Source organism: Pelophylax lessonae (genome assembly GCF_965119305.1).
Source record: "Pelophylax lessonae genome assembly, chromosome: 1".
In the NCBI taxonomy this organism is placed as follows: Eukaryota; Metazoa; Chordata; class Amphibia; order Anura; family Ranidae; genus Pelophylax; species Pelophylax lessonae.
In genome coordinates this window covers 743,770,297-743,796,791 of record NC_138768.1, presented here as the reverse complement: position 1 = coordinate 743,796,791, position 26,495 = coordinate 743,770,297, and the positions used below count along the sequence as shown (strand labels likewise).

At 44.5% G+C, this 26,495-nt stretch overlaps 1 protein-coding gene across 10 annotated transcripts in view; it reads right to left on the bottom strand.

Moving 5' to 3' along the window:
- The window catches only part of FRYL (FRY like transcription coactivator), a 555,404-nt gene that overhangs the window by 187,520 nt on the left and 341,389 nt on the right, over window positions 1–26,495 (bottom strand). For all 10 annotated transcript variants that reach the window (XM_082266339.1, XM_082266334.1, XM_082266333.1 and 7 more), the window contains one exon: window positions 14,355–14,408. In XM_082266339.1, coding sequence (XP_082122465.1) covers window positions 14,355–14,408 — 54 coding nt within the window. The remainder of the gene's footprint in view (window positions 1–14,354; window positions 14,409–26,495) is intronic.

Here is a 26,495-nt window from a genome sequence, read left to right as displayed (position 1 = left end):
AAAAAATATTTTATCCATAAGTATTTTTGTATATCTATTTCCAAAACTATACTAAAGAGTTCTGGTGAAAGTGAGCACTACAGAGGAGAAGATAAGAGGTAGGAGAAGCTATGGCCTCATCAGTAAATCCTCAGTTTATCCTGTCCTTACTAGCTGCCTTTTCTACATAACTGACAACTGTATCCTATATAACATTAAGTGCAAAACAATGGTCATATTCTAAGGCTGCCACTGACTTTAGAGGGTGTTCAGTCATGCACAGGCATGATCAAACTCTCCATAGGGCCACAGAGCTCTCCAAAAAAGTTTATCCATCCAAATATCTCCTCCTCACTGCCTGCCAAACGCAGGGCAAGAAAACAAAGACTGCATTCTGGTTTATTGCATCAGACCAGTGCAAACGTACACTTCAGGCTGCACGTGATAGGTCGGTGCAGCTGGGCACCTGTCATTGATTTGAACATGCTGCCTGCACACCCCTGGGTGGAACATCTGCTGAAGATGGCCCTTCACATAAGAGTATGGATGGGTACTTCCATGTGAATGAGGCCTAAGAGAAAAGTTAAGGCTTTCGAATAAATGCTCCAAGTGTCTCAAAAAGTCAGCAACTACAAATACTGTAGCAGCTAACGTTTAAGAATTGGTTACTTAACAATGCCTGCAGTCCAGTGCTGTCTTCTTACTGCTGCAGGTCCCTGGCACCACCATCTTGGATATGTAAGCCGACTCTGCCTTCCCGAGGAACCACAGCAAGCTCCCTACTACGTACTCCTGAGCTCAAGTGGCGCTCTATGAATGGTCCTTCACCCTCCTTGAACATGTGACATGTCCACAGATGCTGCCGGAGGGAGCAAGGCAAGGTGCATCATTCTCACCTGATTATGAATGTGAGAGCAAGAAACAATGAAAATCGGTACTTGCTCTCTCCCCTCCAAAAAAGCCTGTAACTAAGTGGCAAGGTTGGGGGTGAGCGCGAACCAGAAGTACTTGACTTTTGAGTGAATTTCTTCTTTAACAAGTACTGAAGCGATTGATTTAGAAGATAGCCAGGCAATTTCAGACACAGAGGTCAGCTATGGCATATGTTCTCCTAAACCTCATTTGTGGTCAGAAAAGCATAAAACTCCATGTTAAAGGGTACAGACTCTACCTGTGATCAGTTCATTTTTCTTCTGTGCTACAAAGCCTGGTAAGTAGTCTGGTTAATCTCTTTATTACTTGAAGATCCTGGCAGCAACTTCAACCAATGTTTTATTAGCACTCAAAATATAAAATGTTTAGAGGAAACGGTGTGAGCAGCCAGTCTGACAACTATACTCCCTTATTATTGCTTGCTCAGCTTGGCACCCTCTCCGCTCACAAAGCCATACCAAACACATCCAGCAGTTCTGGATGGGTAAGTTAATTAACAAAATGCAGGGCTCTTTGTTCAAGAAGCAAGAGCAATGAAATTCCTGAATTAACAATTATTGGCACCTGCAGACTCTGCTAATGGTCACAAGGCACGCGTCTGCATCTCCACACGTAAGCACTAAAGTATCCTTCAGTTTGTAAATACACAATCTGAAACCCTATTATGCAACGTTCGAGGCACATGACTGGTCTCAGCAAAAAATTCTCCCCACCAATTAGACTACATTCACACCAGCGATTTAGGCTGCTGCGATATGCAGCAACAGGAATCTTCAGATCTTAACCTGCGTGTTGTTCGCTGCTGGACGCTGCAATTTGCACTGCCCTAAATCACCATTGTGGATGTAGCCTTAAAAGCATAGCGGTTTAGTTCTCTGAAACTTGGAGGGTGGATTTTATTATGCAAACCAGCCAATCTAAATCACAAATTTGGAAATAACTTCTATTTGTTCCCGCCCTTCTATTAGATTACTGAATTAGAGAGGGGAACCATATATAGTGGCATTTATAAAAGTGTCTAAGGCCGGCCATAGATGGAGTGGTTTTCTTTCCTGCAACCACGATGACAGTAAAAAAAAAAAAAAAAAATCACTCAATTCCCCCATTCTTCCCACGGAGCCATTGTGTTCTTTAGGCGGGGGGTACGGAGGGAGCCACCCTGGCGGGAGAGAACACAGTGATTATTGCTAGTGGCTTTAACAGCTACTAACAATCACATGCAAATCCGACAGGCTGTTGTACCCAAGTTGATCGATCGACATTCAGTCTGCACATACAGTGCCTTGCGAAAGTATTCCGCCCCCTTGAACTTTTCGACCTTTTACCACATTTCAGGCTTCAAACATAAAGATATAAAACTGTAATTTGTGAAGAATCAACAAGTGGGACACAATCATGAAGTGGAACGAAATTTATTGGATATTTCAAACTTTTTTAACAAATAAAAAACTGAAAAATTGGGCGTGCAAAATTATTCAGCCCCCTTAAGTTAATACTTTGTAGTGCCACCTTTTGCTGCGATTACAGCTGTAAGTCGCTTGGGGTATGTCTCTATCAGTTTTGCACATCGAGAGACTGAAATTTTTTCCCATTCCTCCTTGAAAAACAGCTCGAGCTCAGTGAGGTTGGATGGAGAGCGTTTGTGAACAGCAGTTTTCAGTTCTTTCCACAGATTCTCGATTGGATTCAGGTCTGGACTTTGACTTGGCCATTCTAACACCTGGATATGTTTATTTGTGAACCATTCCATTGTAGATTTTGCTTTATGTTTTGGATCATTGTCTTGTTGGATCATTGTCCAGTCTCAGGTCTTTTGCAGACTCCATCAGGTTTTCTTCCAGAATGGTCCTGTATTTGGCTCCATCCATCTTACCATCAATTTTAACCATCTTTCCTAACCATCTTCCCTGTCCCTGCTGAAGAAAAGCAGGCCCAAACCATGATGCTGCCACAACCCATTTTGACAGTGGGGATGGTGTGTTCAGGGTGATGAGCTGTGTTGCTTTTACGCCAAACATAACGTTTTGCATTGTTGCCAAAAAGTTTGATTTTGGTTTCATCTGACCAGAGCACCTTCTTCCACATGTTTGGTGTGTCTCCCAGGTGGCTTTAAACGACACTTTTTATGGATATCTTTAAGAAATGGCTTTCTTCTTGCCACTCTTCCATAAAGGCCAGATTTGTGCAGTATACGACTGATTGTTGTCCTATGGACAGAGTCTCCCAGCTCAGCTGTAGATCTCTGCAGTTCATCCAGAGGGATAAAGGGCCTCTTGGCTGCATCTCTGATCAGTCTTCTCCTTGTATGAGCTGAAAGTTTAGAGGGACAGCCAGGTCTTCGTAGATTTGCAGTGGTCTGATACTCCTTCCATTTCAATATTATCGCTTGCACAGTGCTCCTTGGGATGTTTAAAGCTTGGGAAATCTTTTTGTATCCAAGTCCAGCTTTAAACTTCTCCACAACAGTATCTCGGACCTGCCTGGTGTGTTCCTTGTTCTTCATGATGCTCTCTGCGCTTTAAACGGACCTCTGAGACTATCACAGTGCAGCTGCATTTATATTTTTACACACAGGTGGATTCTATTTATCATCATTAGTCATTTAGGTCAACATTGGATCATTCAGAGATCCTCACTGAACTTCTGGAGAGAGTTTGCTGCACTGAAAGTAAAGGGGCTGAATAATTTTGCACGCCCAATTTTTCAGTTTTTTATTTGTTAACAAAGTTTGAAATATCCAATAAATTTAGTTCCACTTCATGATTGTGTCCCACTTGTTGTTGATTCTTCACAAAAAATTACAGTTTTATATCTTTATGTTTGAAGCCTGAAATGTGGCAAAAGGTTGCAAAGTTCAAGGGGGCCGAATACTTTCGCAAGGCACTGTATATGGTTTGAATCATGGCGGTTGCTGTTGAACACGCTGGGATTCGAACCGTGTATAACTGGCTTAAGGTGCTTTTTAGAATTATGCCATGCCTCTATATGACTAATGTTAGTACCAGTGACAGATTCACGTACCTGTTGTAGACAGGTACATTAACCTAGGGCACACATAGAGACACTGCCGCCTCAGTCCAAACACGATTCCTCAACGCCGCTGCAACTGTGTCACAGACAGCGCAGTGGCGTGGAGTTTAGTACCTGGGTGGCGGAGTCTGATGGGATTCACAGACCCTAGTTCCCCACCAGGTCTACTCCCATTGTGCTTGACAGCAGGCAGTGATTGGAACCCTAGGCAATAGACACCCTGCTATTGGCTAAATAATACGTCCACTGCCTGAAGTCAATCATAAAGAGAGAGCGGACCAGATGGGGAACTAGTGTCTTAGCTTCCCCATCAAGCTTCACCCACTGCAGCATCATTGGTTGCAAAGAAGCTGTCAGCTGTGAAACAGGCAGCAAACTTAAAGGGTAACTTCACTTTCCTGGGGAAAAAAAAAAAAATGGCAAATAATTAAAAAAAAAAAAAAAAAAATATAGCACAGGTATAGGGTACCTTCTCTGCTACATATTTTTTTCCCCCTTGTATCGGATAGATTCTGGCGTTGTGATGGCGCCACGGGGACGATGTTCCATATTTTCTGGGAATGCACGCTGGTTAAACCTTTCTGGCAAGCGGACACCATCAAACAGCTTACTATTGTCGACGTGGCAGATGACCCTGTGGCGTGTCTGCTGCAACTCAACCGAGGGCCCGCTAAAAAATACAAAGCATCCCTGACTATCCAGCTTTTGAATGCTGCAAAGGCCTGTATTCCCCTCTGCTGGAGTTCGACTGCTGCACCTACGAAGTCTCTGTGGTTCTCCAAGGTTTAAGAGCTCAGAGACATGGAGGACTTGTCGGCCACTCTGTACAATCTGTGCTTTTCAGGACAAATGGTGACCGTGGGACTACTTCATCTGCACTGAGGCATATCTGCGTGAGCTCCCTGGCCCTGGCTGAAGAGTGGGGGCGGCGAGGGGGCGGGTCTGGGGGGCCCGGGCATCGCCTAGTCTCTCCGCTCTTTTTCTTTTCCCCTGTCCCCTTCTTCCTGCTCCTGTTTCTTCCTCTTCTCCCCCTTTCACATCCTACCTTACCCCCGTCTTGGCTCTCCCCTCTGTGTATATCTCATAGTATTTCTCTGCTACTTGGACCTTCCTGTCCACACCCTTATACTGCTAGTATATTCGCTGACTGACTCAATGGTCTGGAGCTTGCTCTCTGTACTAATTTTGACTATGAGTCCATCCGTCGGGACTGTATTGGTACCCGACACTCATAAATATCATATTTTTTGGTTGTTGTCTGCTTGATATCCTGACTATTCATCCTTGTATCATATGGTATGCTTGTCATTACACTCTGCCTTGAAGGCATTGCTCTCACTTCTCTCCAGTTGGTCGCCCTCATTTTTTTTACTGCTATGGCACTTTGTGGAGCATTACACCTGACAATACTGAAAGTTTATACTGTTTCATTTTGCTCAATATACCTTTTTTTCTCATGTTTATATCACAACCTATAGTGGCACTTTTTAAAAATGTTGATATTAAGAACTAGCTGAACCTGCTGCACGTCGATAAAGTTACAGAAATGGGTGGGCAGGGATTTTTGAATTTGGAACAGGCCAAAGGGCCATAGAACAAGAAAAGTGTCTAGGCCATCTCCATTCACTAAAAGTAGAACTTGCTTCTGCACATTAATGAAAGAAAAAAAAAATAGTAGGGCTGGGTTTACATTTATGCGAATTGGATGTGTTTTAAACCACATACATATCGCATGACATGTGAATGTGACCGGCTCTCAATGGAGCTAGTTCACACATGTCCGGGGCGGCCACGGTGAAGTTTCAAAAAGGGTCCTGTGCCTTTTTTGGTCTGGCTCAGGTGCGAATCTAGGCAAAAATTTGCACCTGAATCACACCTGAACTGGTGAAGAGAAATACACCAGACCCTGGACTGCAAACCGCAGCTGGACGTATGTGAACCCAGCCTAAAGCTGGCCATATATATAGCAATTTTCAGATAATTTCACTAAGTTTAACGCCAAATTTGAGTTATAATAAAAATATAAAAAGCCTATTGCTTTTGCTGCAACACTTACATCCTCTCTAGGATTTCTGTACGAACTCACACCCCTACGATACTGTGCCAGCTGCCCTATTGGTTGAATGACACCCAGCATTATTAAATCCAATTCCAAGACCAGATATCACGGAAACAGGTATAGAGGGGAAACCTTCCAATAGGGACAATTGTTCTGGTGACAATTAACAGGGTATGCCTCCTGTCCCTGCCAACTTTAGATATATTTACACTTTCTTTTGTGTCTTTAAGGCAAAAAATAAGGGGACACCTTCACAATAATGTAAAGCAAAATGCACCGAAAAAAAATGTTTCTCATCTTTAATCTGTTTTCGATAGCTTTGCATAGTACAGAAGAAGGTTATACACATACTGGAAAATTGTTTATTTTATATTATTACAATATAATAATTGTTGTCATCTATGTAAAAAAAACAGTTTTCATTTTAATATACAGTAAGTACACCCAGTTTCTTAAGGTTTTTGTAATAAAAGAGGTGAGCACATTGATTCCTCATGGGAAGTACCCACATCCCTAAACACATTCAAACATCAAGAAACCCGAGTCTTTACCGTGGGACTTTTACACGTAATAATACAAATACACAATCTCCTAAAATGTATATATTTATTATTATTTCATTAGAAATGTTTTCACAAAAAAATTAAGGCTATATGAAATGTAATATATCCCCATCACATTGTTACCAATGCCCTATCCATAATCCGACAGCTATGATATTCAACTTTCTTCAGACTAAAGGGGTTGAAGTGACATCTTGACCCTATTTGTGGATATATAGACATTTTTTCAGGAGACAATTCAATGTGATAAATTAAGCCAGCCATACTAAAATATCCAGTGGTGCTTCCCATTTGTGTACCTGACCATCCAGGGAAGATGAGAGGAACCTCAAGGTACACTAGGGCAACTTCTCCCTTTATACGCTGTTATGCAAGTATCCACTCTTCAAAGTAGAGATCACTATGTTGTAGCTCCTCAAATTCCAAGTCAGGACAAAGCTTCTCAGATGTTCTTATTCAATTGTTCGCCACTAATGTACTCTTCCCCAGGATCTGTAAACTCTGAACCAGTACCGGTAGTTGGTTTTCATACAAGGATCCCAAGTCTGAGCTTACATTGGAGTCTAGATCAAGGTCTCCACCAATTTGTCAGGAGGACTCACCACAACTCTCCTCAGGTCGGCATCTCTGGGCTCTAACATTGCATTATACATTCCAACAAGTGTGAGCACAGATTTGGGATCTTCTAATGGAAACGGTTTGTCTCCTTTCTTATGATATAATACAACCTATTGATCTCTACCGTGAAGAGCGGATACTCATATAGTAGCAGATTTATGTTTCAAAGCAATTAAGCTCACCTATGTAGGGAGCACCACCTTTAGTGCTCTTGAAGCTCCACTGGTTGGCCGGGTACACACATGTACTGGATGGTGGGGTAAACACATGTATTGAAGGCACAATCTAATATTTTAAATATGGCTGGCCTAAAAATTTACAAAGTGACATGTTACTTTGACCCTATCTGAAGAAAATTTGGACTCAAACTGCAAATCCCTGTTATGGGATTGTGGGATGGGACATTAAAGGGCATACTGTAACAATGCGATGGGTAGATTGTGCCAGCCTTACATTTTATTCTGAAAAAAGTTTTAATGGATATTATTAAATATTTCCCTTGTTTTCATGTGTACTTACTTTGCTACTTATAAGTTAAGCTCAATTCACACTTGAGCGACTTATGTGACTTTGGAAACATCACGACATGACAAGTCGCAACCCATGTATTTCAAAGCAAGGTGGTCAAATCTATGCGGCAAAGTCACAGCGACTTTAGAAAGGTCCCTGCACTACTTTGATGTGACCTGAGTGCCATAGACAGCAAAGTAAACCCCTAAAAATTATATGAAAGTCGCATTTTAAAGCAGTGAAGAATGAGGGGATGAGAGAAAATGCTCCCCACTAGCTCAGCAGGTGTACAGAAATCTTAACAACTCCGATCATTAGATCCTCCTGAGCCCCGTCTCCGACGCATTTCACTCTGCCCATTGGGCCTTAATCAGAGATGTAGCACTATAAGTGGCATAAGGTATTGTAAGTCGCATCTAAATGTTTTTAATGCGACAGTTGCACCCATCCAAAGTCGCAATCAAAATCGCATGGCTTTGGAGTGGCATACGTGTGAATGGAGCCTTAATGAACTGCTTGTCGTTTGTCATAAACACAGCAAATAAAAACAAGAAATATTAACTGCTTCTACCAAACAATGATCGTTTTCTCCACCCCCACATTCCCATCCTGCTATTACACTAAATGCACGCCTTCCTATACATGCTGTTAATGGAATAACAGTAAATATTTCCTTGGTAATAGATTTTAAATACAGTCTGTGCCCCAATAAAAGAGATCTTTCTCATCTGGGTCAGAAAAAAAAATTGGTGCCTGAGAAAACAAAATTTTGACAAATGTTCTAAAACTTCATCATTTGACTAGAAAGCACATTTTTATTGTGGTCAAGTAGACAGAAAAGAGAAGAAGTCTCCCAAAAGGAAACACAGACAACAATAAAGTTAACAGAGGATCTTTTCCCTTTCCACTCGATCTAAAACCGAGACAAGAGGAAATTGTGCAAAGGAAATTTGCTGCTTTGCCCAATAGGCCCTTTAACAATTACAATGATTTGGACCCTCTCCTCTGCTCATATGTCCTACACCATGAACTGCTGATCTTACTGAACCATGGAAAAGCTCACAATAGAGTGGGCAAACAAAAACTTGAGCACACATAAAATGTCCATTCTTCACAACTGCTTATGTGTAGCTTTGACATAATTGGCTCATAATGGGAAGCTGGTAAATCCCAAGAACAAAGTCACGAAATGCAGACACATAGAACAGACATAAGGAAGATGGAGACGATGGGAGAGGCACTGCAGGGAATCTTTAGTAAATGTTATAGGCAGTTGCCATATGGGCAAGTGATTTTTTTCAGGAGAACAGATTTTAGAGCATTGTTTATTTAAATGAGAGAACATAAAAACATGCCCCTAATGTGAAACAAAGTTTGCTTTAACTTGTAATTAGTCTATACTTTGGATGCTGAAATCTTCCTCCCTCTTGGCAGTCCAGCATCCACATAAATATATAGTTCATATTCCTATCGCACATCTTCTTGGTTTGTAGGCTCGTGTATATTGGGTGCTGAAGCGATCACCAGTTGGCAACTGGATTAGTTACAAGTAAATACATATTCGTCAGCACACCAAGGCTCTTGCAAAAGCAGTCCAAAACTTTATTGAAGTTATGACCACATCAAAAAATAGTGCAACATTTCGGAGCCGCACAGGACCCCTTCATCAGGCATGTGATCACAGGCCTGACAAAGGGGTCCTGTGCGGCTCCGAAACGTTGCACTATTTTTTGATGTGATCATAACTTCAATAAAGTTTTGGACTGCTTTTGTAAGAGCCTTGGTGTGCTGGCGAATAAATGGATTTTTGTAAAATCTTACCGTAAAATCCTTTTCTCTTAAGCTCATTGACAGACGTAGTCCTCGTTGATTAATAACAACTCGGGTTATACTGCCCTCTACAGGAGTAGGACTAGACAGGAAAGAAAACGTTCTGGCCACACCCTAGGGGCAGTCCCAGAGTGTATATCCTCTCACTTCCTGCTACAGCAAATCAGTTATGTCACAAAGCAGTGTTTAGAGAATTTAACCCAACCCAACTCCAAAACAGAGGGACGGGTACTATGTCTGTCAATGAGGTTAAGAGAAAAGGATTTTACGGTAAGATTTTACAAAAATCCATTTTTCTCTGTCGCTCATTGACAGACGTAGTCCTCGTTGATTAAAAACAACTCGGGACGTCCCAAAGCAGTACCACAAATGAGGGGTGGGCTAACAGCAATCAAAATCCAGAAGGCCCAACCGGAGCCAACCAGAAGCATCAAGGACTCATCGAGCAAAAGATGAGACCTAAGTGAAAAACCCAACAAACCCTTGAGATAGACCAACAGTCTCCTCAGATTGCGGCCTGCAGAACCTTGCGGCCAAAAGAGGCATCTGACGATGCCATCACATCAACTTTATAAAATGATGTAAAGGTATGAACCGACGATCAAGTCATCGCCTTGAAAACCTGGATCGCTGACACCTGATGGCGGAAGACCCAGGAAACACTAGGCGCCCGAGTAGAGTGCGCCTTAACAGGGAACGGAGGATTCCAACCCTTAATAGAATAAGCCTGTACCACCGTCTGACTGGTCCATCTAGATATGGTCGCGGCAGACACAGGCAACCCCCTTCTAGGGCTATCCGTGATCACAAAAAGTGAGTTAGTCTTACGAACCAAGTTCGTAGTAGTCAAGTGTACCCTGATTGTCTGAACCCCATCAAAGGAGTGTAATCCCAAGGATGGCTAGTCTTAGGACACGGGGAAGGTAACACAATATCTTTATTCAGATGAAAACTCTGAAAACCACTTTAGGAAGGAAGGATGGATTCGGAAGAAGAACCACCTTATCCCTATGAACCACCAGATATGGGGAACGACAAGATAATGCGGGCAGTTCTGACACCCTGCGTGCAGAAGTAATGGCCACCAAGAAGGCCACCTTCTGGGATAATGTAAGCCAGGGAATCTCCCTAATATCTTCAAAGAGAAGTTTCTGAAGAACCGACCACACTAAATTAAGATCCCAGGCGGTAAGGGTGCACGCACTGGCGGAGCCAGATGTCGCACCCCCTGGATGAAATTCCGCACCAAGGAATGATTAGCCAAAAGTTTCTGAAAGAAGATTGCCAACGCTGAAACCTGACCCTTGATGTGCTCAAGGACAGTTTCTGCTCAACCCCTTGTTGCAGACAGACCAAGATTCGGGTCACTGAATAGGTATGTGGGGGGAATCCAAGAGATTCACACCACGCAATATAAGACTTCCATGTGCTGGAAGTCGCTTTCCTTGCTTTAACTAGAGGTAGGAATAACTGAAGCTGACACTCCCTTGTCCTTCAGTACCTGGGTCTCAATGGCCAGGCCATTAAGCCAGCGATAGTAAAACAAGATGGAAGATTGGTCCCTGAGACCGCAAATCCTCCCTGAGAGGAAGTCTCCAAGGAGCGTCCGCGACTAGCCTCACCAAGTCGGCGTACCAGGCTCGACGAAGTCAGTCCGGAATTTCCAGAATAACTGGAATTCCCTCCACCTCTATCCTGCGAAGAAGTTCCCGCAGTAACTTGAGAGGATGGAAGGCATGCCGTAGCTGATACTGCCCCCACGGGGCGATCAGCGTTTCTGCTGCGTCCGCTAGAGGATCGCGGGTGCGAGCTACAAACCTCCGCACCTTCCTGTTGAGCCAAGGTGCCAACAAATCCACATCCGGGGTGCCCCAATGAAGGGACAGCTAGTGAAAAACCTCTGGATGAAGAGGCCGTACCCCTTGATCCAGAATCTGATGGCTGAAATAATCTGCCTGCCGATTTCCCACCCCCGGAGTGAACACTGCGGGGAGATCCGGAACAAACCGTTCCGTCCAATGAAAGATGCTAGTCGTTTCGATGGCCACCAGGACACTCTAAGTGCCCCTTTCTTGACATAAGTCACGACCGTGGCATAGTGCGATTGGATCCGAATCGGGCTGCTCTAGAGCTGCTCGGTCCAGTAAATCAGACAAAGTCTGATCGCTCTTAGTTCCGATACCCTATTGGTAACCTGGATGCTATCGGAAGGAATGACTTCCCCTGGCTGAGCATCGGAGACTTCCTGGTCCGCTCGCTCAACCGGATCCGATTGTCCAGGAAATCGGAATTCTGATTCCATTAGAAAAAAATCTCCTTCAGGAGAATTCGGGTATGAGACTGGGTATACGGTACTGCCTCTAAGAAGGCCACCATCAGTCCCAGCCAATTGACGGACAGCAACATCCGAATCGTTGACTGAACCTTCTGGAGTTTCTCCGCAAGGAGAAACTTTCTTGCCCAGGATGTATCCAACATTAGGCCCAGATAGTTCAGTCTCCTGGTGGGAACCAGGGATGATCTTTGGGAAAGCGAAGAAAACGCTGATGTCCTGCGATGATGGGGATATAAGGATAGGCATCCTAAATGTCTATGGACGCCAGGAAATCCCCCTGATGCAGGGAGGCCACCACTGTTCGGATGGACTCCATCTTTCCCCAAGTCCAGAAATTGGACGCACCTTGCCCTCTTTCCTGGACATTGTGAACAGGTTCGAATAGAACCCCTGAAACCGTTCATTGTTAGAAGGGAAGAATCGCACCGGTGGAAGTGATCGAAACTCGATCCTGTATCCTGACCGTATGACCTTCCTTTAAAGAGGGATTCCTCAAACGGATAGCGCCTAGCCATGCGTTTGGAAATAACAGGGGTTCGTTTCAAAACGACCCCATTTGGGTAAAGGAAAATCCTTCGCCCTTTAGGTAGGTTAACAAGTACCAAAAAGGAATCTCAGTCTCAGCTACCTCTGCCGGTGTAACCTCAAGACTAAAGGTTTCCCGGACGGACACAACTAGTGCATCCACCACTCTTGTGCTATGGCGGAGGCAGAAACGTTCGCTTCACTGCTGAGGAGACATTACCTGAGACACCAGCCCCATAAGAGGGACCTGCAGCTGCATTGACCAGCTCCGAATCCGTATCTGAAGTATCAGATAAAAAAAATGGGGGTAGGCGGGGGTCACTTCTTGACCCCCGTTCCTGACAGGCCACCTTGAGGGGATCAGGTGGGGATACCTATGCGGCAGAGTCAATGATTATACAAGACATTTGCCAGCGACAAAAAAAAATGACAAAGTAAAAAACTTTTTTTTTTTTTGTAATCCCCCAGCGCAACAGCGCCCCTCAGTATTACCTGCCTTTTTGGACCCCACAGAGAGAGAGAGAGAGAGACCCCAAGGCTCATCCCTAATGCACAGAAGTTTTCTATCAGCTTGCTCAGTGCTGTCCTGTTACAGACAGGAAGTCTTTGGCCCTTTTTCCTGGGTAAAGGAGGCGGCTCCGCCCCTTAACACGCCTTCCGGCGCCTCTCCCTGGCTCCACGAGGTGTTTGGTCACCTCAAACATGGCCGCCCCCATGCTGGAGACACGAGGCTACGCCAATATGGCGGCCTCGTGAGATCTGCCAGACATTGGCGGCGGCCTGTACAGGATTCAATGTTCACCTGCGAGAGTATCTCGGCCCCACAACCTTCACCCTGATGGTGATAAGCCTGGCCGGCGGTACCGGACCCTGGCGGGCCGCATGAGGTTCGTGGGCCGTCGGAAGGCAGCTCTCTGCCCTTGCTGGAGGAATGGCGATCTGGACTACAGTGATTCAGGCATAGGCATCGCCCTGTGAACACCTCTGACAGGTAAGATACCTCTTGCTTCATTAGTAATGCCCATTCTAGTACTGCCACTGACTTCAGTCACCTTTACAGTTTTAAAATGACATTAGATAGTCAGCTCCCAAACCAAGCCTCCTGGTTTCTGTTCACAAAAATCACACTCAAATTGGGGGATCTGTGACCTGTTATAGGATAGAGGGGAGACCCATCCTACCATTCCAGAGAGGGGCCCGCGTTCACCACAAACCCGTCAGGGGGAAAGGGGGAACATACTACTCACCATACCGGAACCAGGCGGGCGCCACTCCTGACAGAACCCCTCTCCACCGGGGTGGGGGGGCTGTCGACCAGTACGGACGCCGTGACTCTTGGTCATTGGCGTTCAAGCGAGACGTTTAACTCGCAGGGTCAGTCCCCGTCCAGTGGGACTATGTCGCGGCCGACCCAGCGCGGAGCTATGGCCTGCACGCGCTCGTAGGCTGAACTGGGGTGACCACTGGATCTCAACATCCAGCCCGTCACCCAGTTACAGCTTTCTTGCTTGAAGATCTCACAGGAACACTGGAGAAAAAAGCTGTCTAAAAAAAAATCTTTCTAAGAAAAAAATCCTGCCAGGACCGAAGATCCTAGCAAGGCATCTAGGTCCTTACTCCTAACTAGACAGAAAAAAACTGATTTGCTGTAGCAGGAAGTGAGAGGATATACCCTCTGGGACTGCCCCTAGGGTGTGGCCAGAACGTTTTCTTTCCTGTCTAGTCCTACTCCTGTAGAGGGCAGTATAACCCGAGTTGTTATTAATCAACGAGGACTACGTCTGTCAATGAGCGACAGAGAAATGTATTTACCAGCATCCACATAAGAAATGTCATCCTGATCTAGTTGTGCATCAACAGAGGGACAGAAATATGGCCCAAGTTATAATAATGATAGCCACTGTAAAAAACCAACAAATGAACTGACCTAGTGGTCTTTCTGGATTGCTTTACCAAACGTTAGAAATATTACCTGGTCAAACTGAAGATCTTCACCTCTTTGAAGTGACCGTGACAAGAGCTTCTCCTGCAAAAAGAAACAATGTATTAATGCCAGCAGCAATGATGGGAAAGAATCACACACACACAAATTACACATTTGGCTAAGTATGATACAAAGGGGACTCTCGCGCTGTCATGGGTGGTGGGTAGGTGGGGGTCAGTGTGTGGTGAGGCTGCTGCTAGCACTGAAAAGCTTATCCTTAGCCTTAAAAGAAGATATTAAGATGTGGTGTAGTGCTGTGCTGCCTCTTCTTAAGTCCCCATTCACACAAGCGCGACTTGTCAGGCGACTTGGTCGCCTGACAAGTCGCGGTGGGTCGCCTGCCATTGATTAGCACAGGACCCGTTCTAATAAGAGCGACACAAGTCGCTCCGACTTAGAAAAAGGGTCCTGTACTACTTTAGGGCGACCTGGAGGCGACTTGCATTGACTTTAATGATATGAAGTCGGTGCATGTCGCGCCGAGGTCGCGGTGCACAGGTCGCCCTGGCAAGTTGCGTCGCCCCTGTCTGAACGGGGTCTAAAAGTGCAATGTGTGAAATAAATAAATAAATATTATGTGTGTGTCTCTCCTTCAATCACTGATAATCAACCATAAAATCAATTCATCATAGAATCATTGTGATACAAATGCATATACTGTACACTATACATAAAGGTAAAAATTGTAATAAAATGTGAATATGCAAATAAAGTGCTGGGTGTCCATTCATATAGTACAAAACGTAGTGATGTAAATTAATGGCTTGTGGAATAGGAAGAGGTCTCAATGTGATCCGTGGACGTAAGCCAAAAAAACTTTTAAACCATACTGAAATAAATAATGTGACAAAATATATCATAAAGTGCTCAGTGTCCGTATAGTAACTAGATATTCCTTGTTGTGATTAGGCTCCAGATGATCTCTTCTCATACATCTTTATCATTTAAAATGTGTCCAAAAATCAATACTGTGCAATCTAGACCATCAATGTCCCAAATGGTGAGTCCTTAGAATACAGAGGTTGTAGAAGAAAGTGTAGGTGATTTTCAGTGGGGTGCCACCAAACCTGTGTGGTTAGCCTCTCACCTGTCACTTTCTTGTTTACAGCCTTTGAGATATACTGTCGTCTCCTGGGGGTCCTGAATTGGTGGGGCCCTCGAGGTTTGTCTCGTATCCACTACTCCTATTTGGCTCTTGGGGGAAGTGTGCAATAACAGAGGCCTCTCATGGTGTAGTATTTTAGCAATAGACAATCCCTGGCCACAATGTCGAACCAGCCATAGTAAATATGCTGCGTGCCACAGCCTCCGCTTTCCTGTCAGACGTGTCCTTAAAGGATGGGGATTCCTCTACTGGGATCATGGTTGCTTTATTCAACCTGAAAACAGCAGGGTCCACCACTGGTGAACTAGTCCACTTTTTTAGTTCAATCTTATTTTATTGAAAGAGAAGGGTTTTACAGAGTTAGGGGAGAAGCATGGAGCATGAAACATACAGTAAAATAAAGTTGTTCAGGAATGACAAAGTAAACCGTGAGTAAGTGCATACAACAATCAACATCAATAAGTGCCAATATGGAACCTAAATCGCCAGGTCCATTAGAACCTGGCAGCAGCACAAGGACAAGATAACAGCAACTTGGGGTGTCAGGTGTTAACATAAATAAGAGAAAAATCAAAGAAAGGCCAACACCGGTACAAACACTTTCATGGCTGGCGTCACTTGGGAAGAATGTGGAAAGTGTGGTAGGCATTGTTAAATATCTCGGTTTTCCAGTAAGAAACGCCTAAAAACAACAAATAAGCAAAGAGGATTGCCTTATGGTGTCAATGGTATAGCCAGAGAGGGGAATAGAGCTTAGAGGATGGGATAAAGCAGGAGAATGTAAAGAGGTATGCCAAGGGGGCAAAGAAGGTGGATGAAATCAGGAGGGGCCGCCCACGTCCCACTACTGCCCCCCAGCACCGGGTAGCACAGACGTCTCGAGCCAGGACTGAAAGGAATCCGAACACCAAAACATGTCCCAGGACCTCCAAGCAGCAGAGAATCGGTCCTCCCTGCCCCCCTCCCGCGCCAACAGGTTTTCCATGTCCCTAAGCCGGTCCAGTTCCAGAGCCCACTCAAGTTTAGAGGGTACGTGCTTGGTCCTCCAGTGTCTGGGTATCACCGTCCGAACAGCCGCCAAGAAAAACCTCAGAACGTCTCTCTTGATCGACCGGAAGGAACCGGGTAACAGACAACAAGGCCAGTTCCGGTGTCGCAAGAACAATGGTCGCCTGGAGCCTGCAATACAGAGCTATGATTCCTGTCCACAATTCATGAATCTGGGGACATTCCCACCAGATATGGATAAGCGTTCCCCTCGAGGACGAGCACCGCCAACATTGGTCCGACTGGATTGGGTCAATGTAGGCAATCGAGGAAGGGCACCTGTACCCTCTGCTTAAGAGTTTGAACCCCTTCTCCTGAACTTGGGTAGCAGGAGACAGCGAGTGGGTCATCGCAAAACATTTGTGCCAGTCGGTAGATGAAAGGGTTCGGCCCAGGTCCTTGTCCCAGACAGCAGTATATGTCGGCGGGTCAGGGCGGAGGGCGCGCAGTAGCAAGGAGTATAAGAGAGACACCGTGTGCGTGGGGGGAACATCCTGGAGCAGGATAGAGTCCAACTCCGAAGGATCTCCCCTAACATCAGTCAACGAGGGCAGAGTGTGTATATAGGAGAGGGCCTGGCGGCGCTGCAGCCAATTCACAAGATCACCACTGGGGGTGGCGGATGCAGGAGAAATCAACAGGGACGGGTCAGCTCGGAGAATCTGGGCCACCCGTCGATGGTCCGTCGCACTCCAGGGGCCAAATCTGGAACACGAGGCCGCCGGAGGGAATGCTGGGGATCCAAAGAAGGGTGTCATGGGGCCCTGAGGACTTGACAGACGTCCCGATTTATTCAGGCAATCCCAGACCCGCAAGGTCTGACGCGTTAAAGCGCCGAAAGAAGAAGTGTGGCCACGGAGATGCACCGGGGTCCAGGGGAGTGCCCTGAGATCGAAAGGGGCCAGAAGGTGTTCAAGTTGCACCCACAGTTTAGTTGGGGCATTGTGAAACCAATCCACTAAGCGCGTCAAGGTCACCGCTCGGTGGTAGAGAGCGAAATCTGGGATACCAGTGCCCCCTCTAGACTTTGGAAGGGTGAGAGTCGCATATTTTAAGCGGGGTCGGCTATGAAACCATACAAATCTCGAGAGTGCTTTGCGTAGCTTGTCAAAGAAGGAGGCAGGTATGTGGATAGGAAGCGCTTGAAAGAGGTATAAAAAACGAGGTAGAACGTCCATCTTGAAAACATTGATCCTCCCAAACCAGGACAAGCGTTTCGTGGAGTAGGTAGATAGGTCAGATAGGGTTTTAGTGAAGAGAGGGGCAAAATTGTCAGCGAAGAGTCGTGTCGGGTCAGAAGGTAGCTGGACGCCCAAGTAGCGAACGGAGGAGGATCCCGTCTTAAAGGGATAAGCATCCGAGATACGCTGGTAGTCCACTTTTTTAAAAGGGACTCCTGAAAAGGGTAACGTACAGTAAAAAGTTTGGGAACCACAAAGGGTAATTTTGGTTATTCCCATTCCTTACAGGAAAAGCGAGGGGACTTCTGCGTACCAAACGACACAGCCGCATCCTCCTTTTTTAAAGTCTCATGCACTGCAGTGATAAGTGTGTCTACCAGCGCTTTTTAATTCGCTGCTGCAACCATAGAGGAATCATCCTCACTATAGGATGGATCTGTGGGGGAGATATTAAGCCCCCCTGGATGGATTGTGTCCACGGCGGCATCAGGCTCAGAATCAAATGAGGCAGACTGAGGAGGAAAAGGCCGGGGTTGCTTCCTCCTGGGCCTTTACCCACTCGCCACTTCAGCCCGGGACAGTAAGGACTGCAGGACCACTGTCAGTGCAACCAATGGAAGTTGGGGTTCCAAGGGACTTCCACCTCCAAGGAGTGGGTCAGTGAGGGAGATGTGATCCTGGGGCTCCATAAGGAAAGGAAGACCTTGCAGTACAAAAATTATCTTTTAGCACCACTAAAAGATCCCCCCAAGGCTCAGGGTAGCTTTTAGCAGAGAGAAGTAGGGCCAAAGCTCTTCTGGTCCTACTTCCCCCGTGGGTCACAGGAGTGCAGAACTAACTGCAGATTCAGATTCAGCAGACAGAGGGCTTCAGTCTGATGTTGACTCAGCCAGTGCAGACACTGGAAAGATCCTGACTTTAATGATCCACCCAGATGCCTGACCCAGCCGCTCCTGCCCCTTCACAGCCTTGTGCTCCAGTGAGCGCTGGAGGGGGAGAGCAGAGAGCCGGCGACAATCACAAGACTGAGAACTAATCGATCAGTGGTCTTTGATCACTCAGTTCTTGATGTAGCGGCAGTGGGGGACAGATGCAGCATCATACCGTTGCTGCACCCACCTAGGTGAGTAGAAATGTTTTTTTATTTTATATTCCCATACTTCTTTTTTAAATGCACTTCTAATGAACTGCCCATCCCAACTGAATATCTTTTGGTAGCCAGATGGGAAGGTAAATATATGTAGTGAATATACCTTCTCCTGTGAACCTCCTTTGCTACTTTTAAATGAAAGAACTTCTTGTCCTTTTTTTAAAACACAGCAAGTAAAAATAAGTGACAACTACTCTTTTCCCCCCCACACTCCCATCCTGCTATTATGCTACATGCAGGCCTTCTTATAGATACTGTGTGACCACATATGCATTATCTATTCCTGAACACGCATGATAACACTATCCTCACAATAACATATGTACAACTTTCCCCAAACAGGCTGCAAGAAAATGAAGAGTTATAAGAAACAGACAGCCAACACACATACAAAAGGATGAAAAACACAGCACAAACTGCCCAAGAGACCTCAAATGTGCCTGGACATTAATTGGAGTAATACTAGCAGGTATTGATAACGTTATATATTATCAATAGAGATATAAGTCAAGCATGGCTTCTTCTTGCAATGAAAAATTCAATGGCCTATAAATGAAATCATGATAAACCAATCGGCATTTATGTATGTTCTTTATGCTGCTTTTATAGCAATTCCAATACATCGTTCTTCGATGCTATCCATTTTATGGAACAGAAAGTAACTCTTTGCCGGATATAACAAGGTCAAACAACAGCTGCTGGGCAACAAAACAAACAGAAGAATATAGCAAAGTTCAAATAAAGGTGTACAATAAGCTGATTGGGTCAAAGTTTCCCATCTTGTGCTATGGGCACAGCCGGGTATGGTCAAAGCTATTGAAATCATCAATAGTACTGCAGTTAAGTTTATTATATAAAAAAATAAATTGGAGTATTTTAACTTCCAAATAAAAACCTATAGTCACTCTGAATGTGTGTGTGTGTTTACACACAGACTTGGTCTCCTGACAAGTCGCGGTAGGTCGCTCGCCATTGATTAGCACAGGACCCGTTCTAATTGGAGCGACACAAGTCCCTCTGACTTAGAAAAAGGGTCCGGAGCTTCTTTGGGGCGACCTGGAGGCGACTTGCATTGACTTCAATGATGTGAAGTCCGTGCAAGTCGCGCCAGGTCGCCCCATCAAGTTGTGTCGTCCCTGTCTGAACGGGGTCTTAAAGCCCCCGCTTACACTTGAGCGACGCTACAGTGTTGTGTATTTGAATGGGCCCTCCCTCTGTTTCAAAAACACACTAAACACGCGGCAAAACGTGCAACTACAGCCTGTGTTTGGGGTGGCACTAAGAAATAATGGCAGCACAAGTGCATTGCGTGTTGTACTGTGTTTTTGAGCGTTGGCTAAAACATGCGTTTCTGCCTGTGTTTCCGCTACGGCCAAATATGAACGGGGTCTATGGCTCTGTTAAATATTGTGTTGTGGGCAGAGATGGGTTCGGGCATGTTCGAGTTCCCACATGCCCGATCCTACCAGGAAGCCCACACTGCACATCACTAATCACAGGCACTGAAATATTTCCCGATCTTTGCAAGCACGGATCAGAAAATATCTCACTGCCTGTGATTAGCGGAGTGCAGTGTCAGCTTCCTGGCGGGATCAGGCATGTAGGAACTTGAACACGCCCAAACCCATCTCTAGTTGTGGGAATGATCGCTCCCGCTTGCGATTCCGAAAGTACAATTTACACACGTTTCAGTGTGTCGTGCATAGGGCAGCCTATTCACTTCAATGGGTTGCCCTATAAGCGTTTGTTGCGCAGAAGAAGTTCCTGCTCCTTTTTAGGTGACAAGCTTAGAGGGATTTTTAAATGAATGTTTTGCTGCAATTACCACGTGGCAATTGTGGCAGAACTGTACTGTGTTTGCAGTGCCATGATAAACACTGGGACCTAAACATGCGTCACATTTTTGCAAGTTTTCAGTTGGGTGTCTGTTTATAGAAAAAAAAAAGTTTTTTTTACTAGAAATGTTTCCTGTGTGGGCATAAACCATGCATTTTCTCCTTCCTTTCTTTACAACACATTCACACCTGAGCATTTTGTAGTTTAACGCTCCAGGCATTCAAAATTCCACACTTTTCAATTGTACCTGTTCACACCTGAGCATAGTCTCGCTTAAAGCGCAAAAAAAGTATATAAGCTTTTTTTTGAGCTACAAGCTTCAAGCATTTTTGGCCCTAATAGGATGCAATGGGGGTGTACATTTTTTTTCTTCCCAGTAAAAGAAAAAAAAAAAAAAAAAGAAAGACATCAGACACCCAGAAAATGCTCAAACATCTGTACAAATGCTTGAAAACAGAAAAAATGTAAAATTAAAACACTGAAGTCAAGAGTCATGGCAGTCCAATATAGAAGGACTAGGCTTCTTAAATGAACATTAACTATTTTTTAGAGGTGCATCGGATGGAAATTTTGGTGCCAAAACCGAAAATGCAGGATGCACTTGGCCAAAACCGAAAAAGACAGTTTTTTTAAAAAATATATATATTTTTATATAAACAGTGGCTATAAAAAGTCTACACACCCCGGTAAAATGTCAAGTTTCTGTGATGTAAAAAAATTAGACAAAGATAAATCATATTAGAACTTTTTCCACCTTTAATGTGACCTATAAACTGTACAACTCAGTTGAACAACAAACTGAATTATTTTAGGTGGAAGTAAAAAAAAAAAATAATATGGTTACAAAAGTGTGCACACCCTTAAACTAATACTTTGTTGAAGCACCTTTTGATTTTATTACAGCACTCAGTCTTTTTGGGTATGAGTCTATCAGCATGGCACATCATGATTTGCCTATATTTGCCCACTCTTCTTTGCAAAAACACCCCCAAATCTGTCAGATTGCGAGGTCATCTCCTGCGCACAGCCCTCTTCAGATCACCCCACAGATTTTCAATCAGATTCAGATCTGGGCTCTGGCTAAGCCATTCCAAAACTTTAATCTTCTTCTGATGAAGCCATTCTTTTGTTGATTTGGATGTATGCTTTGGGCCGTTGTCATGCTGAAAGATGAAGTTCCTCTTCATGTTCAGCTTTCTAGCAGAAGCCTGAAGGTTTTGTGCCAATATTGACTGGTATTCGGAACTGTTCATAATTCCCTCTACCTTGACTAAGAACCCTGTTCCAGCTAAAGAAAAACAGCCTCAAAGCATGATGCTGCCACCACCATGCTTCACAGTGGGTATGGTGTTCTTTTGGTGATGTGCAGTGCTGTTTTTGCGCCAAACATATCTTTTGGAATTATGGCCAAAAAGTTCAACCTTGGTTTCATCAGACCACAACACATTTTCCCACGTGCTTTTGGAAGACTTCAGATGTGTTTTTGCAAAATTTAGCCGGCCTTGGATGTTTTTCTTCATAAGAAAAGGCTTCCGTCTTGCCACTCTACCCCTTAGCCCAGACATATGAAGAATACAAGAGATTGTTGTCACATGTACCACACAGCCAGTACTTGCCAGATATTCCTGCAGCTCATTTAATGTTGCCTTTAGGCCTCTTGGCCGCCTCCCTGACCAGTTTTCTTTTCATCTTTCATCAATTTTGGAGGGACGTCCAGTTCTTGGTAAAGTCACTGTTGTGCCATATTTTCTCCACTTGATGATGACTGTCCTCACTGTGTTTCATGGTATATCGAATACCTTGGAAATTCTTTTGTACCCTTCTCCTGACTGATACCTTTATACAATGAGATCCCTCTGATGGTTTGGAAGCTTTCTGTGGACCATGGCTTTTGCTGTAGGATGCGACTAAGAAAATGTCAGGAAAGACCTACAAGAACAGCTGAACTTTATTTGGGGTTAATCAGAGGAACTTTAAATGATGGCAAATGTGTACTGACTCCTATTTAACATGAGCGTGAATGTGATTGCTTAATTCTGAACATAGCTACATCCCTAGTTATAAAGGAGGATGTGCGCACTTATGCAGCCTACATTATTTTAGTTTCTTATTTAACCCCCCCCCCCCCCCCAAAAAAAAATGTGTTTTTCAATCGAGCTGTACAGTTTATAGGTCCCATTAAAAGTGGAAAAAGTTCTGAAATTATTTATCTTGGGCTTAGTTTTTCACAGAAACATGAAATTTCAACAGGGGTGTGTAGAATTTTTATATCCACTGTATATATAAACATATATATCCACTGTAATTATATTTGACTTTTTGATAATATCATGAATTGAATTAATATGAATTTATTGTTGGCAATTATTGGAAGCTTAACGCAAGAAAATCTGAAGAAAAATGCATCTATTCAAATTCTATTCGTGTCTTCACAATGGTCTGTTGTGCGGCCATTGTGGTGTTAAAAATGTTGCTTTCTGCATTTTTGGCCAGTTAATAAAACTGCACTAAAAATGCACCTCCCTGTTGAAATGCATTGAGAACGCAGCAAGAACTAATCAAAACGCAACTTTGTGTGTTTTTTTTTTTAGTCACATGACCTATGAAAACACAACATAAGCACAATAAAATCATTCGGTGCCATTAACAGCACCATTTTCTCTATCGCCAAAATGCCGAAAACATAATTTTCAGCTGCCGAAATTTCTGGGCAGATCTACTATTTTTAATCCTCATGCTGCTAGCATTGATAAACAGATAGGAAAGTATATCATATTTACTTGTTTTACGTTTCTTCAGTTACTTCCTGTCTTTTTATATATAATGTCCCAGGGGTCTTGGGGGATCCTCAGCTAAGACACACCCTCCTGTCTGCATGCCTGCGCTAAGGGCAGATGGTTTCCTGGAAGTGAACGCTACATGAATCATCTGCCCTTACTCAAGATGGCCACAGCCAGAGATGCTAGGGGGTGTTTTTCATAGTAATTTTTTTTAGCAAAATAAATCATGGAGAGATGGATGAATGAATGGATGGGTGTGAGTGTGCTTTGAATATTAAAAATGAATTGCTTTCTGGGATGACAGCACTGCATCTATTGCTGAAGCCTTTCTACCGTGAGCTGCAGTGTCTGGTGGGACGTGTGAGACAAAAATGGAGGATTTGGCTCAGTCAGAAAAGGGAAAAGAACTTTCTGAGGCTCATGCATCACGCAGTAACTGGATCTGGTACTTGTTTAGACTGTCATATAGGAGTCTTTAGTTGAACTTTAAACAAACCCATGAAAGGTTGTTTTGCGTTCTTTGGTGACTGGATGTATAGCTACAGGATTATCCAGTGTTTAGTGAAACATTCCCAGTGTGTAGGAGGTTGCTTAGGCCATCTGCAATGTCCTACAGCCTCAGAGAAGGAATATACGCAGGTGGTGAGAGGGGACGAAGATTACCAGGAGCTGAAACATCTCTATCCAACAAAGCAATGTCTGAATACAGAGTGCCTTCCAATGAGAGACAGCTAGGTAAATGTCAAACAGAAGATTAAACTTTAATGCCTCTATGCTGCTAGCTAGAAAGAAATGAGAATTATGCCTGAATAATGAATATGCGATTCACATGAAGCAGTTCTTTATAAAAGCTGCACATCATAGGCTGGGTATACCATTCTGCTGTTTGTCTCTTTTGAGTCCAGGCCAGCGCTGTGACTGCCTGCAGGAGTCAATGGCGTTTTCTGCTTGCTCTGCACTGCTGTGTAACCATATCATTTCACTAAGCCAGCAATATAGCTGCAATGCAAACACTAAAAATAAACAGAAATTGGATTTCTCCGAGTGTACCCTATGACCTATGAAAACCCAAGGTCTAGGTGTCCTGGAGGTTAAACTGAGATTCCAGACCTTAAAGTAGACCTGCCATTTGGCAGCAGCCACTATGCTGCTAAGGAGTAGGGACTTTGGACCTACCCTTGGTATTCCATTTGAAAGTTCTGAGAACATTTAAACGCTTGGACCTTGAAGAAGGGGACATACCCCGAAATCTTGTCCTGAAAAATTGTATGTTAGTGCACATAAGAAAAGTGTCATGGACAGTATCAAACAAAAGGAATGACCGCACTTCCGATAAATTCCAAAGAAAGGAGTGTCTTTATTCCACATCAATCGAATTGGCAAATACAAATACACGCTGTGAGTGCAGGACAACCGGTGGACGCGTTTCACGACTGGATATGTCGCTTATTCATCACCAACTCGATTTGCCAATTTGATTGATGTGGAATAAAGACACTCCTTTCTTTGAAATTTATCGGAAGTGCGGTCATTCCTTTTGTTTGAAGCTATCCTGGATTGCGGATCCGACCAGCACCTGATCCCAGTCTCACCTGGAGCGGTCTTCCCTGTTTGGATTCTGTCACGGACAGTACTCAATTGTCTCTGAGAACATTTAAACAAAGACACCTGTAATGATAAAAGTACGTAGGTGGACATTGCTGATTTGTTCTGAATATTGCCAATCACCTAGTTGTAATGCTCATCAAAATCAACACACCTGAAACAAATGGCAGCACACATTAGGCTGGCCAGACATGTTCAATCTCCTTGTACAAATATTCCTTAAGGGCTCTTTCACACGGTCCGCCTCCGTAGGCGGATCCGTGCTGCTCAGCGGGGATCGATCCGCCGATCCTCACTGAGCCGGCGGATGACAGCTCTGTCTCCGCTTGCAGTGCGGAGAGGGAGGTGTCACAGCTCCCGCTGCTCTCTATGGGGGATCGGATGAGAGCGGACCGCCTGTCCGCTCTCATTCGCTCCGATCCGATCCCCAGGATGGATGGAAAATAGGGTTTCCATCCGTCCGGATTTCGCGGACAGGATCCGATGCGGATGGCAGCGGGCATCAGCGGACATGTCACCGCTGACATCCGCTGCTCCATAGGGCTGAATGGGCATCTGATCAGATCCGCCTAAAAAACTGACAGGCGGATCTGATCGGAACGCCCGTGTGAAAGAGCCCTTAGATTTACCAAAAACAATATGAAATTAGATCAAAACTAAATTTAAAAAGTATTGGGACACCTGCCTTTACACACATGAACTTTAATGGCATCCCAGTCTTCGTTCGTAGGGTTCAGTATTTAGTTTATAGGCAAAAAGACAAAAGATGTACACCGCTCCAAAGTTATCTGCAGGTGTGGAGTAGAACACCCTGGGTGCCTGCTGAGTCCCGCAACCCGGAACGTCCATATAACAGAGAGAGAAATGCGGCACATCCAGAGTAGTAAAGAAGTCTTTGGTTTATTGGTATTCCATACTCATAGGCTTAAAACATGACACACAGGAGAACCACAATGTTCAGCAGACGTGTTTCACACAAAGTGCTTATTCATTGCTTTCAATATTGAGTCGGCCCACCCTTTGCAGCTATAACAACTTCAACTCTTCTGGGAAGGTTGTCCACAAGGCTTAGAAGTGTATCTATGGAAATGTTTGACCATTCTTCCAGAAGATTTGTGAGGTTAGGAACTGACGTGGATGAGAAGGCCTGGCTCGCAGTCGGTGCTCTAATTCATCCAAAAGGTGTTCTGTTGGGTTGAGGTCAGGACTATGTGCAGGCCAATCAGGTTCCTCCACCCCAAACATGCTTACCCAGGTCTTTATGGACCTTTATTTGTGCACTGGTGCGCAGTCATGTTGCAACAGGAAGGGGCCGTCCCCCGCACTTTTTTCACTGCACTATTTTTGATTTCACCAATATCTTTTTCCTTTATTGCACATGGACTGTTTATTGCATAAGACTTATTTATTCATCCATTTTGATAT